Source organism: Suncus etruscus, chromosome 2 (genome assembly GCF_024139225.1).
Source record: "Suncus etruscus isolate mSunEtr1 chromosome 2, mSunEtr1.pri.cur, whole genome shotgun sequence".
NCBI lineage: Eukaryota > Metazoa > Chordata > Mammalia > Eulipotyphla > Soricidae > Suncus > Suncus etruscus.
In genome coordinates, this window is record NC_064849.1 from 17,955,893 (window position 1) to 17,969,051 (window position 13,159).

The 13,159-nt window shown below is 47.4% G+C and overlaps 1 protein-coding gene across 1 annotated transcript in view; it reads right to left on the bottom strand.

Annotated features, from left to right (window-relative positions):
* Positions 1–13,159, bottom strand: part of TRPM8 (transient receptor potential cation channel subfamily M member 8) — a 69,351-nt gene that overhangs the window by 22,539 nt on the left and 33,653 nt on the right. The window contains exons 14-19 of the mRNA XM_049769300.1: positions 12,258–12,403; positions 11,742–11,854; positions 10,363–10,579; positions 4,494–4,585; positions 3,296–3,437; positions 1,854–2,025 (exon numbers count right to left, since the gene is read on the bottom strand). Coding sequence (XP_049625257.1) covers positions 1,854–2,025; positions 3,296–3,437; positions 4,494–4,585; positions 10,363–10,579; positions 11,742–11,854; positions 12,258–12,403 — 882 coding nt within the window. The remainder of the gene's footprint in view (positions 1–1,853; positions 2,026–3,295; positions 3,438–4,493; positions 4,586–10,362; positions 10,580–11,741; positions 11,855–12,257; positions 12,404–13,159) is intronic.

The following is a 13,159-nucleotide window of genomic DNA, read 5'->3' on the forward strand; positions in this document are numbered from 1 at the left end:
CCATCATTTGTCCTGGGTTGGCTGCATGTAAGGCAAACACCCTACCACTGTGCTATCTCTCCAGCCCAGGGTGGTTTTATCCTAGCAGGAGAGAACATAAGCCCTGGTTCCTGGCAAGTTTCATATACATGCAGTAAGCAATTCATTCCAAACACACAGAGGTGCATGTGTCCTACCAATGTCCTAGTAAACTCATTGTAGGTGACCTAACACCATTCTGACTATAGGAGCCTTAGCAAAGGGCTTATGGGAATTTTACATCCTAAATTTCAGGATTGCTCTATTCACAAGAAACAAGGGGCCAGGAAGGTGGCGCTAGAGATAAGGTGTCTGCCTTGTAAACGCTAGCCAAGGAACGGACCGCGGTTCGTTCCCCCGGCGTCCCATATGGTCCCCCCAAGCCAGGGGCAATTTCTGAGCACTTAGCCAGGAGTAACCCCTGAGCATCAAACGGGTGTGGCCCAAAAACAAAAAAAAAAAAAAGAAACAAACACTCTATTACAATCTTTCTGTTATAAAGGGCAACACAAATTGCATGCTATTTTGGAGAGGAGGAAAAGGATTTTTTAGCCACACTGGACTGTGATCTGGGCTTACTCTTGGCTTTGCACTCAGGGGTCACTAACTTGCACTAATTCATATCAGTACTTCTTGTGGCTAACTACAGCTTGCTGCCATTGAGAATAGCAGCAACACTTCCATCCAGTTAGAGATTGTGGACAGGTCTATGGAGAATAGCAGAAAATTTTTACCAAGACCTTAAAAAATGATCTACCAGGCCCAGAGAGATAGCACAGTGGCGTTTGCCTTGCAAGCAGCCGATCCAGGACCAAAGGTGGTTGGTTCGAATCCTGGTGTCCCAAATGGTCCCCCGTGCCTGCCAGGAGCTATTTCTGAGCAGACAGCCAGGAGTAACCCCTGAGCACCGCCGGGTGTGGCCCCCCAAAAAAAATGATCTACCATGTGATCTAGCTATTCCAATTCTAGGTATCTATTCAACACTAAAACACAAATTTGGAAAGCTGTAGACATTTATGTTCACTCCAGTGCTATGAACAAGAGGCAAAAAACAAAAAAATAATCTTAGTGACCAGTGCTATGTAGATACATGGATAAAACACATATGTTCTGGGTGCATACATGGAGGAATGCTGCTTACCCAGAGCACATCCATTCAAAGGGAAAAAGATGAGGCCAAGCATGAAGAAGGTCATGCTAAGCATTATAAATCAGAAGGAGAACGATAGTACGAGATGGACTCACTCATGTGTGGGGCAGAGGACCTAAAGCACAGGGTCAGACAATAAAAGCCAACCTTTGCCACAGTCAATAGAACTGAGAGTACCAGAGGAAAAGAAGATAAAGTCATAGCGTGGTCTGATGGAGACTGGCAGTTATTGGTACCTCGGTGATGGATGTGGTGTATGTATTACTTTGATGAGGTGATGTTGTACCCCTAAAAATTATATGCCCTTTTAAACCAACGTTACCTCAATTAAAGCATTTTAAAATTGCAGGCCATAAGGCTGCACAGTGGGGAGGGTGCTTGTATTGGATGCACATGGGTGATCCGGATTTAATCCCTGGCACTGCCAAGAGTAATTCCTTGTAATGCAGAGCCAGAAGTAATTTCTGAGCATTGCCGAGTAAGCATTGCCAAATAAATTAAATAAATTAAAAGAAATAAAATAGCAGGCTGAAACACTTCACCTTTGAAGGTGGGTTGACAAAGAACAGATTTTTCACTTAGTCAACGGTTGGGTGGACCTCCCCCAAGACAGCTGTCTAGAATGGCCCCAATGGGTTCTGGAAGCTTCCATCTCCTCCCAGTTCCAGCTCCCAGGGCCACTCACTGTCCACGTCACTGGGCACCTGACCGAACATGGCCAGGTAGGGCTCGTAGATGACAGAGCGGAAGATCCAGCGCCAGCGCTGCTCGTTCTGCCGTAAGATGCCTTGACGGGCCACACCAAATGCCACCATCCACACGGCGAAGAGGAACAGGAAGAAGAACACGTCAATCAGCTGTCATGGAGAATGGATAAAGGTTAGACCTGAGACTTGCTTGTTCTTTAAAAATTTCATCACTAGCACCATATATAGTCCCTGAGTAAGGCCTGTAGTGATCCCTAAACACCATCAAGAGTTATTACTGGGCCCAGAGAGATAGCACAGCGGTGTTTGCCTTGCAAGCAGCCGATCCAGGACCAAAGGTGGTTGGTTCGAATCCCGGTGTCCCATATGGTCCCCCGTGCCTGCCAGGAGCTATTTCTGAGCAGACAGCCAGGAGTAACCCCTGAGCACTGCTGGGTGTGACCCAAAAACCAAAAACAATAAAAATAAATAAAGAAATAAATAAAAATAAATAAATAAAAATTAAAAATTAAAAAAAAGAAAAGGGGAAAAGGAAGGAAAACACAAAAATAATGCAAAATAAATTAAGGAGATCCAAGGCACCCTTGGAAAGTAAATGCATAGAGCATGACTGAAGGCCTCAGATATGCTCTGAATTTAAATTACACATTCTCAGCACTTCCTGATTAAAACCAGAGGAACACTGGAGTGTAGGGGCTTGTGGACAATCAGCTTAAGCAAACATTGTCTGTGCATGATCCTCCTACATCAGCATCTGTGTGTGCTTCTCCTGCATCATCTGTGAGTGCCCCTCCTGCTCTATGATCCAATAAACCTGGGAGTTCCCTCACCTCAACCTCACACTGCAGGAAAGTGAAAGTTCAACCCTTCGCCCCTCTCCAAGCTCACTGCATGTCTCTGCATGAACATTAGAACCTCATGTGGCTGGAGTGGTGGTAGCAGAGTGGAAGTGTGTTTGCCTTACATGCAGCTGACCCAGGATGGATGTGGGTTTGATCCTCAGCGTCCCATATAGTCCCCCGATCAAGGAGCTATTTCTGAGCTCAGAGTCAGGAGTAACTTTTGAGTGTCACAGGGTGTGGCTCAAAACACACACACACACCTTAGATTTGATTGTTCATATCCACAAAATATGTGGAAAAGTCCCCACCTTCCTCTACTCCAAGGGAATTAAATCTCCATCAAAGTGCTTGGGGGAGCATGAAGACTAATCCAGCAAGGTCCCAATCATACCACTCACTCTTGTGACATCTCTCAATTCCCTTGACCAGGATGGGTCTCTGGTGGAACCAAACAGGGCATAGACAAACTTGAGTGATCATGAGCTGTGGTGCTTTCCCTGGGACACTAGGGCAAGGATTTGGGGCAGGGACCTGGAGTAAGCAGGAAGCAACGCAGAGACCCAGCTTTGTCTTCTTACCATCCGCTGCAGCATGATAATTTTTGGTCCTAAATTCCTGCTGACGGTGAAGATGTGAATCAAGCGGAGAGTGAATATGATGTAATCCAGGCAGAAAATGACACGACCCGAGTACAAAGAGGTCTTGTCAGAAGGGTGGAGCCTAGGAGAGAGAAGCCAAATAGGAGAACTGCCAATAAAATAATCCAACTTCCCTGTTCTAAACAAGCCAGAGACAGAGAGAAATAGCAGTCTGGGCAGCCCAAGGACCTTCACATGACTGCACTGGGACAAGCTGTCCTCAGGGACACAAGGACTTAGTTCCAAACACTGCCCAGAGATCACTCATTTCCAGCCTGCCCATTTCCAGCCTCACAAGTCTTCCATGAAGGTCCCCAGATGCACCCCAGCACAGCCACTGGATTGCATCTGGAGATCTTGGTGGAACTAACCTAATGCCACGGGATAATATGACTGGCTAAGCCCCTGCACCTGTGCATGCTGGAAGCCATGTGTGTTTTCTAACTGGAATGTTCTAGAAACCTAATTATCAGTGACTCACGATGTTGGCCCTCTGACCTACACAGCAAGGAAAATTTAGAGGAGGGACTGAGTTGACTTCCTTTAAATTGTGGCCTAATAGCTCACTGGGGAACATATACACACACACAAACACACACACACACACACACACACACACACAAACAAACAAACACCTTCTGCAGGGACTGGAAATAGGAATCACTGGGCCCCTCTGCAGAAGGCCCCAAGTGACCTTTCCTACAGATCTGCCACCAGCCTTACTTTGATGCTGACTCAGGGCAGGCCTCAAGGGTTGGCTCCTGGAGACAGGTTTTGTGAGAGTAAGTCTGAGGGAGTAAGCGGACTCCTCAGGGAAGCAGCTGTTAAGTCAAGTGCTCTGGTTATCTCGCAGTCCCTGTTCTCTAACCCTGCTCCAATCCCCAATCCTCAGGGGCCTCATGAACCCCCCAACCTATGAACCACAGGTAATCCAGCAGGACTCCCCAGAATCTCAGAGGATGAGGAAGAAAGACTCTCCATGCCAACCATGCCAGGTGTCCGAGCCAGGCACAGTCTTTAGGAGTAATCTCCAATGTAGGGAGGTACTTATCTGAAGTGTTTTATATCTTCCTTCATCTTCTGACCCAAGAAAACCCATCCACAAGGCCCCAAAATAGGCCCAGGAAGGGGCACATACCGGAAGACAATACCAGCAATGAAGTAGAAGAGGCCCAGTGTGTCCATAACATTCCACAGGTCAGTGAAGTAATTCACGCCGTTCATGTACCACTGAGACAGGGAGGAGAGAAGCTGTGAGTTGGAGCTGTGTAAATACTTCCAGGTATTTGATGACCTACATTTCCCATTCCAGATTCTTTCTGAGCCATAATTAGACCCAGTGAGCACTGCCCCATACTCAAAGTTGTACCCTGAAACTTGGAAAGAAGCGTGGTGCTTTCTTCTATGCTCAGAGGATTTGGGGAATGAAAAGACTCGGGCTGCTCTGCTGGTCCTTAAATATAAATCCACAGCCCAGTGGAGCTAGAGTGATGATAGTACTATGGGGAGGGTACTTATCTTGCACAGGGCCAACGATGGGACACCCTACTTGGTCCATAAAATTGCCAGGAGTGACTTCTGTGTGTATAACCAGGAGTAATCCCTGAGCATTGCTGTGTGTGATTCCAAAACCAAAAACCAAAATAAAAGTTAAAACTAAAACAACCACGATGCCAGAGAGAAAGAGTACAGGAGTTAGGACTTGCTTTGCAGATAGACAACCCCAAATTGATCTCAGGTATTACACAGTCCTTTGAGATTTTCAGGTGCAACATGGGATGTCCAGCACTCTGGGCATAACTAAGATCATTCCTGGTACTCTAGAGCCTGAGCAGGGCTGAATCTTCAGGCCTTTGCATCAAATCCTAGCCAACTTGGCTGAGAATTATCAGAAAGGTCCCCAGAATTTCTAAACACCACTTAGGAGACTCCTCTAAAAATAAGTATTAAAAAAACTAAGATAAACCCACAAAGTGCAACCATGAGCTACCGTATTCAGCAGCATAAAGTGTGCAAACACAACTCCAAGGAGCAGCAGACACTCAGCCATCTCATGAAAACCAGGCTGGCATGTGGCAAGAAAATACCTCAAGAAAGTCCATTTTTTAAAATGTGTATGAGTGTGCCTCTGAGGACAGCTATAGCTGCAGAAATGATCAGCAGAGTGTGAGTATGACCCTTGGTGGCGGTTTATATGAACCCATCACTGACATAAAGAGAAGGGAGGATCACCACTTAGTCTGTGTACAGACTTTATATTGGTATCCCCAGCATTGCCTGACACCCCCTCACCTTTCCAGCCACTTGAAACAAATCACTAAGAGCCCACAGAACTCCAGATACCAATCTGTGCAGATGCACCCAGCAGGCCATGGCAGAGAGATACCAAACATTAGGGCATAGAACCTGAGGAGCTTGGGATAGCCCAGTGGTTGGTGCATCTTCTCAGCAAGAAGCTGTGAGTCCCACCCCCGATGCCATCACATATGCCAAGAGTAGTTGTTGGCTCTGTGGTATGAAGCTGGAAGTTCTGCAGCCTGTAGTCACAGGGCCACATATTGTTTGTAGCCACACAGTAGGCTTGTGGAGACCTACCTCCCTCTACTGGGCAGAGAGAGCAAGCACCACACTCAGATGTGGTCCAGGAGGGACAGAGCCAGTGTGTGAGACCTTCAGTCATTGCAGCAACAACCCAGAGAAGAAGGAAACATTGCAATGAACATTTTCAAACATGGTGAAGTTTGGTGAGGGTGGAAATGAGAGAAGCTGAGGCCAAGCAAGCAGTGGGCAAAGGAAAAGTATGAAAACATCAACAGCAAGAGACATCTTGCTGGCAAAGCTGGCACTTCCATGCCAGCCTGGCCCAACAGCAGATGCTACAATTCCTATTCAGTGCATAAAGCCTCAGGAAAGTCTAGACACTTGCCTAAGAGTTTTAAGAGTTGGTTTTTCCATGTCCTCCCCAGCACATCACTGGTTTCCTGGACCCCATACACACCATCCAGTCTTGGTCAACAAACATAACTAATTTCTTTCCCTCATTGAGAAGTACAGACAGCCACTAGGTTGTGGTTTCAAGTATTGAGTGACAGTTTGGCATGACCACGTTCCTTGAGGGTGCTAAATCTGGGAACTCCAAAATAAGGTCAGGATTCTTGACTGTCACAAGGATGATCCCAGGGCCACTGATGATCATCAGAGTCAAGACACCAGGTGCCAGATGAGGGCCCTAGGGGCAGATCTTTCCTACCATCTGCACCCTTGTGAGGTTCTGTTTGGGAGGCTCCCCAAGTCTGCCACCTCATGCACAGCCTGATTGTGTGAGAAGGTTCTGCAGAGATTAGATCTGTGACTCAGGAGACCCAGCAGAGAGGAAACAGTTTTAAAAGTGGATACATAGGGGCCAGCGAGGTGGTGCTAGAGGTAAGCTGTCTGCCTTGCAAGCGCTAGCCAAGGAAGGACCGTGATTCGACCCCCTGGCGTCCCATATGGTCCCCCCAAGCCAGGGGCAATTTCTGAGCGCGTAGCCAGGAGTTACCCCTGAGCATCAAACAGGTGTGGCCCAAAATACCAAAAAAATAAAAAAAATAAAAAGTAGGGGCCGGAGAGATAGCATGGAGGTAAGACGTTTGCCTTTCATGCAGGAGGTCATCGTTTCGAATCCCGGCGCCCCATATGGTCCCCTGTGCCTGCCAGGAGCAATTTCTGAGCCTGGAGCCAGAAATAACCCCTGAGCACTGCCGGGTATGACCCAAAAACCACAAAAAAAAATAAAAATAAAAAAATAAAAAGTAGATACACGGGGCCAGAGTGATAGCACGGTGGTAGGGCATTTGCTTTGCATGCAGTCGACAGAGTATGAACAGTGATTCAAATCCCGGCATCCCATACTGCCCCCCCCATGACTGCCAGGAGCGATTTCTGAGCACAGAGCCAGGAGTAGTTGCCTGAGTACTGCCAGGTGTGACCCCCCCAAAAAAAAATAAGAAACCAAAAAGAAATAAAATAAAATAAAAGTGGATACAGGAAAGGACTTAGTAGGACTCTCCTACTCCATTATAAAGAAACATGGCTGAGGGGCCGGCGAGGTGGTGCTAGATGTAAGGTGTCTGCCTTGCAAGCGCTAGCCAAGGAAGAACCATGGTTCGATCCCCTGGCGTCCCATATGGTCCCCCCAAGCCAGGGGCAATTTCTGAGCGTGTAGCCAGGAGTAACCCCTGAGCATCAAATGGGTGTGGCCATAAAAACAAAAAAACAAACAAAAGAAACATGGCTGAGATGCACATAGTAGGATTCCCCTAATGTGTTATAAATAAGCATGGCAGGATGCACTTAGTAGGGATATAGGGATACATTTAGTAGGATATAAAGAAACATGAAGAATGTTCAAAAACCAAGAACTGGTCTCCGATAGGAAGCTTGCCATGGGGGAATAGGTGTTGAATGGGGCAACACAGGGACAATGATAGGGGAAGTACACCCTCTGGTGAAGAGTATACTGCTGGAATGATTTATGCTACATGCCCTACAAGAATAGTCTTGTAAATAATTGTGCTTGCTTTAAAAAAATTTAAAAAGGATTGAGGAAATAGTAAGGAGGTGAGGTGCTTGCCTTTGCACGCAGCTAACCCTGATTCCCAAGGGCCTCTGAGCACCACTAGAAGTGAGCCCTGAGCACAGGGAAATGAGTACTAACACAATAGGATCTCTTACTCTGGTAAAAAGAAGCATAGTAGAGATACAGTGATGCTCTTAGTATGAGCCACCTAGTCTGTTATAGACACAACAGGATATAGGCATGCACACTTCAACCTGTCTGAGAGGACTAGAGCTCAACGGACTTTACCATGAAAAGAGTTCGCCTCATAGGTACATGGTACCCCCTTTTCCTTCTAAATGAACACCTCCAATCTATTTAATGAACCTGTTTTTTCTATGGCAATCTTACAATATTAACTGCCTTGTTTTACTATTTTGTTTTTAAATCCAGTTTAGTGCATCTATCCTGACTCCAGGCCAGGGGTCCTAGGAAGAGCTAAAGGGCATTTTCAGACACTCTGGCACAAGTGCCACAGGGGACAGACACCCCTTGGTCTTGCTTTTCTCTAACAAGTGTGACCTGAGCTCCCAAGGCTGGCAATAGAGCTCTTAGGATTGTTCCCAGGGCTGGAATCTGCAGATGAGAAGAGAAATGGCGCCACCTAGTGTCAAATCCAGGCTCCTTCTTCAGGAAAAGGAGCTTCTGCAAAGCAACTACTGGTCACCAGGAGGCGCTCCCAAGGACTCTGTTGAACCCACCAGAGGGGGTTCTCAAGTTTCTTTTCTGCTTCATCCATGGCATGCATAGATGCCCTGCATGTCCCTCCAGGCCTTTCTGGTGGAGCAGGCACCCAATGCCAGCCGGGTTTGACCTCAGCTGCAGCGTACAAGAGTGAGGGAAGACAGGGCACGCCCTGTGACTACTAGGGGGAGAAGAGGATACAGAGCAAAAAGAAGTTTCTTTCCTCTCTGGCCAAACTGAGAAATCACCAGCATGTCCTCCAGTCCTTTCCCTCCAGGTCTCCCCATCACCCCACCTCAGCTCCCATGCATTTGCGGGACCAGAGAGCTGGGGGTGGGAGCTCATGAGACTAATTCAGCATCATGGGCTCATTCTGCATACACATGCATACGCTTGTCCCAGAGCACCTGGGAACCCACCACATCCTCCATTCCCCCCCGCAATGCCAAGTGATCAGGGCATGTGTAATGAGAGGGTGCTGGGCTGGGCAGGATGTGCCAAGCTTATGGGTGAGTCGTGCCATGGGTATCAAAGGCTTCAGCACTGTGTCTCTCTTTACTCATCTATCCATCTGTAGCTCCCACCTGTGTGATGAGGGGGACACAGATCCAAGAGTGTAGAGGTCCCTCCTGCCCCTCCTGCCTTGGACACACACTAGTCTGGGCCTTTCTAGGCCCTGGGTCAAGGAGCCACAGCCATGAATCCACAATAGAAGGAGAGTCCGAAAGAACAGAGGGTTCCTGGTCTAAGAACGTGAGAGCAGAGGAAGAGATAATGAGAGGAATTCAGGGTTCACTCTGCTGAGACTCTGGAGCACAACCAGTCCCTCCCAGAGTACTGTCCAGGGAGCAAAGAGATAGCACAGCTACAGGGCATTTGCCTTGCAAGCTACCAACCCTGGACAGACCCAGGTTTGATTCCTGGCTTTCCATATGATCCCCAAGCCTGGCAGGAATGATTTCTGGGTATAGAGTCAGGAGTAACCCCTGAGTGCTGCCGGGTGTGGCCCAAAAATAAACAAACAAAGACAGAGTACCATCCAGACCTTCTCCTCTGGGAAGGAACTGTCCAGCATCATACCCTTGGAGCACCTCAATAATCACTCTTCCCCACCTAACCTATCTCTCCTCCACACCTGCCCAATCCCATTGACCAGCTCTGCTTTTGAGTCTGGATTCGAAAACAGCAAGAGACAAAGGAATCACATTCTCCCTGATGGTCCCAATAGCTCAGAAGCTTGCCACCCCACCCCAGTGACATCCCTATAAGATGAAAGCTGGGCACAGGCCAAGCTGAGGCCAATGCTCTGGATTCCATGGGGGTCAAGGAGGCCATGGGAGAAAATACAGATACAAAGAAGCTGTAGAGAGGCACCATAAATCATTCACCAACTCCCTACAGCCATGACTGCAGACACAGTTCCTCAGCGGGCTGGACACAAAGATTCGGTCAGTTGGCAGGGCCCCACCAACCCCCAGAGACCATGGCAGGCCAAAGGAGTCAGATTATGGGGATGGGGACTCCCAATGCAAGGGCATGCTACCCTTGGAACACAGCCTCAGTCCAAGTGACTCAGCACCATGAATTCCAGCATCAGCAAACAAAGAATGGCCTGATGTCAAGAGCCTGAAAATGTGCCTCAAGGAGAACATGTGTGGGAGATTATTGACTATGGGGAGCAATTTTGTCTCTGCCTTGGCTTTGGGAGAAGATGGGGGTTACCAACCTGCCTCACTTCATCACAGAACAGGACAAAAACCAGCACATAGAGGACGAGCTCGGGTGGGTGTGGCACAGAGTGGAAGTCCATGAGCAACACGTAGGCGAAGAGCAGGAGGAAGGCGATGTAGAAGACCACGTTCCACGAGAAGACCACAAAGGGCGAAGTGAAGAAGGCCACGTAGTACCACAGCAGCTTCTTGTGCTTGTCAATGGGCTTCTTCCTGGAACATGGCACACGCCAGTACCAGGCTCAGACATACTGTCATGGGCACCACCCTCCAGAGCCCACCCACTGTGGTATATGAAAATATTTCATAAGATTATTCTTTGCCTGTTGTCCCACCTTGGCCTTCCAGGTAGGGGCACTGTTGAGAGCTGAATAAATAGTTTGGGAGCGAGGTTTTTGGGGGTCTTTTGCCAGAGTTGGCTGGCTGGCTCTAGGTGTGTTTTGGAGCTAGCAGCAGGCTGGCAAAGGACTCTCTTTGCCCAACCTTTTACCCCTTAACCCTCCTGTCTGTGTGGATTATTTGCTGCAGATAATTATTACCAAGATCTCCCCCAAAAGGGGATAAGGGGATGGGAATCAATTTCTCATTCTGGGAGCTCTTTGCAGATACACAAATACCCAACAAAGGAGTAAATGGAACCCCACAAATAGGGCAACAACCCACCACACCCAGCCCCTCTCAAACCTATGCACTATGTGATAGACATCCCCAAATTCTACTCTTGACTTGGGCACAGTTCTACCGCCTTTTGCTTGGCTTTGAATCCAGGGATTCAGTGAGACCCTGACCCTATGGGGTAAGCACCAGAGCCCGCATCTCATGTACCATGTTGCCCGGTATTTATCCAAGAGACCATGTATTCTCACAGTCACACACATATGTACAGATACACATACATGATTATATGTATTGGTGAAGTGTGCACATACATGGATACATTACACACATGTGATGTGGATGCACAGAGGCACATGTTTGTGGATATATTACATATATAAATACATGTGATGTATCCATCATGCATGTACATATGGTGGTATGTATGCAGAGAGATATATACACACACATGGGTACATTACACAAATGTGCAGGTGTCTTCTGTGTACATGCAAGGTGCATGTTCACATATGAGTAAACACATACACTCACACCATAATGCATATATACATGCATGTACGCATGGACACATGGGCACAAGCTCACACAGGGGTACATTGCATACTAAAAGATTCATGCACACAGGAAACCATGTGTATTCTGGGACACATGTACCTATGTGTGAATTTGCAGGTATGTGTGCTACATAGATGCACATGGGATCAGGGATGCAGATATGTCCTCATACAAGGAGATGAGATATACTATGGCTTCATACCTAAATGACACGAAGCCACAGCCAACCAAAGGTATGATGAACAGGCACAGGATGATCTTCCAGTTCTTGGTGTCTCGGGAAATCTCTCCATACCATTGTTTGGAAAGGAAATTCTGCAGGGAACAAGACAGAGGACACGGTCCTTGCTGATGCCATGATATGCAGAGAGAGCCCTGCACCCCCAGCATGCAGAGAGGGAAGAGTCTATAGAGCTTGACCCATCACCCTTAGGTTGTTAGAGAGCTAGAGGTTTAAAGTTCAGGTCATGAGATCCAGGGGTTCAGTCCAGAATGAAACAGTCCTGCTGCATTCTGTAAGCTCAAAGTGCTTTCTCCTGCTCCCCTTTTCAGGAAGCATCTCTACCACTACTGGCATGTCTTCACCTCCTGGAATGCCCCCTACCTTCCTGGTGATGGCTTGTGTATGAAGGACATTTTCTTCTCAACGAATGATGTGTGTTTAATGCCACCCAAGCCTCACTATGAAGGAAGGATATGCCATTTACTGGTGCTTTACCTGGACCCCAGGCTGGGCAATGAAGTGCTGGTCGGTTGCCTCCACTGCCAGCTCCAGACAGTTGCTCCCACCCCAAGCTTCACAGGAATATATCAGAAGTTGCTCAGCCAAGTCCTCGTCGTTGCTGTAACACTCAGTGAACAACTCTACAAGGGAACAGGACTGTCAGATGCACAGTTTCCCTGTACTCGCACACATGTGTTATCACCAGGAGCAGATTTTTTAGTAGGGAGCAAACCCTGGAAATGGCACCTAGACAGACTTTCTGCCTCCCACTTAGCCAGAGCAGCCCCCATGTTGCTGACTTCCTTTAATTTCTGGATGAGGTTACTTTAAGAATTTGGCTCAAAAATAAAATTAAAAATGGTGTAGAAGCCTGGAGAGCTAGTACAATGGGGAGGGTGCTTGTAACTAATCCAGGTTTGATCCCCTGTAATCCATATGGTTCCCTTGAACCTACAAGGAGTGCTCCTTGAGCACAGTGCAAGGAGTAACCCCAGAACACTACTAAGTGTGGCCCAAATTTTTTTAAACATGTGCAAAATTGTATCAATTACATTAAAGGGGTGCTTATAGCTCAAGACTCCATGACAGAGGTTGGAGTTTAGACCATCCAGAAGAAAAATTTTCAAGGCTGAATAATGGGAATTACTGTTAGGCCCTCACTTCTTAAATTAGGAGTCACAATGCCGTAGAGGCCACAAAGCTGAAGAGATGGCACCAGAAATTAGGCAACTGAACAAGATTTCTGAATACGCAAAGACCAACAATGAATTCAAATTCAGCCCTGCCCTGAATCTGGGTGGTTTTGCCTGAGCTGCGTGTCTCAGGTGAAGGAAGTGACAAGTGGAAAAGTTCTAAGAAGCTGTGAACACAGATGATTATAATATCCTGATTTTAAC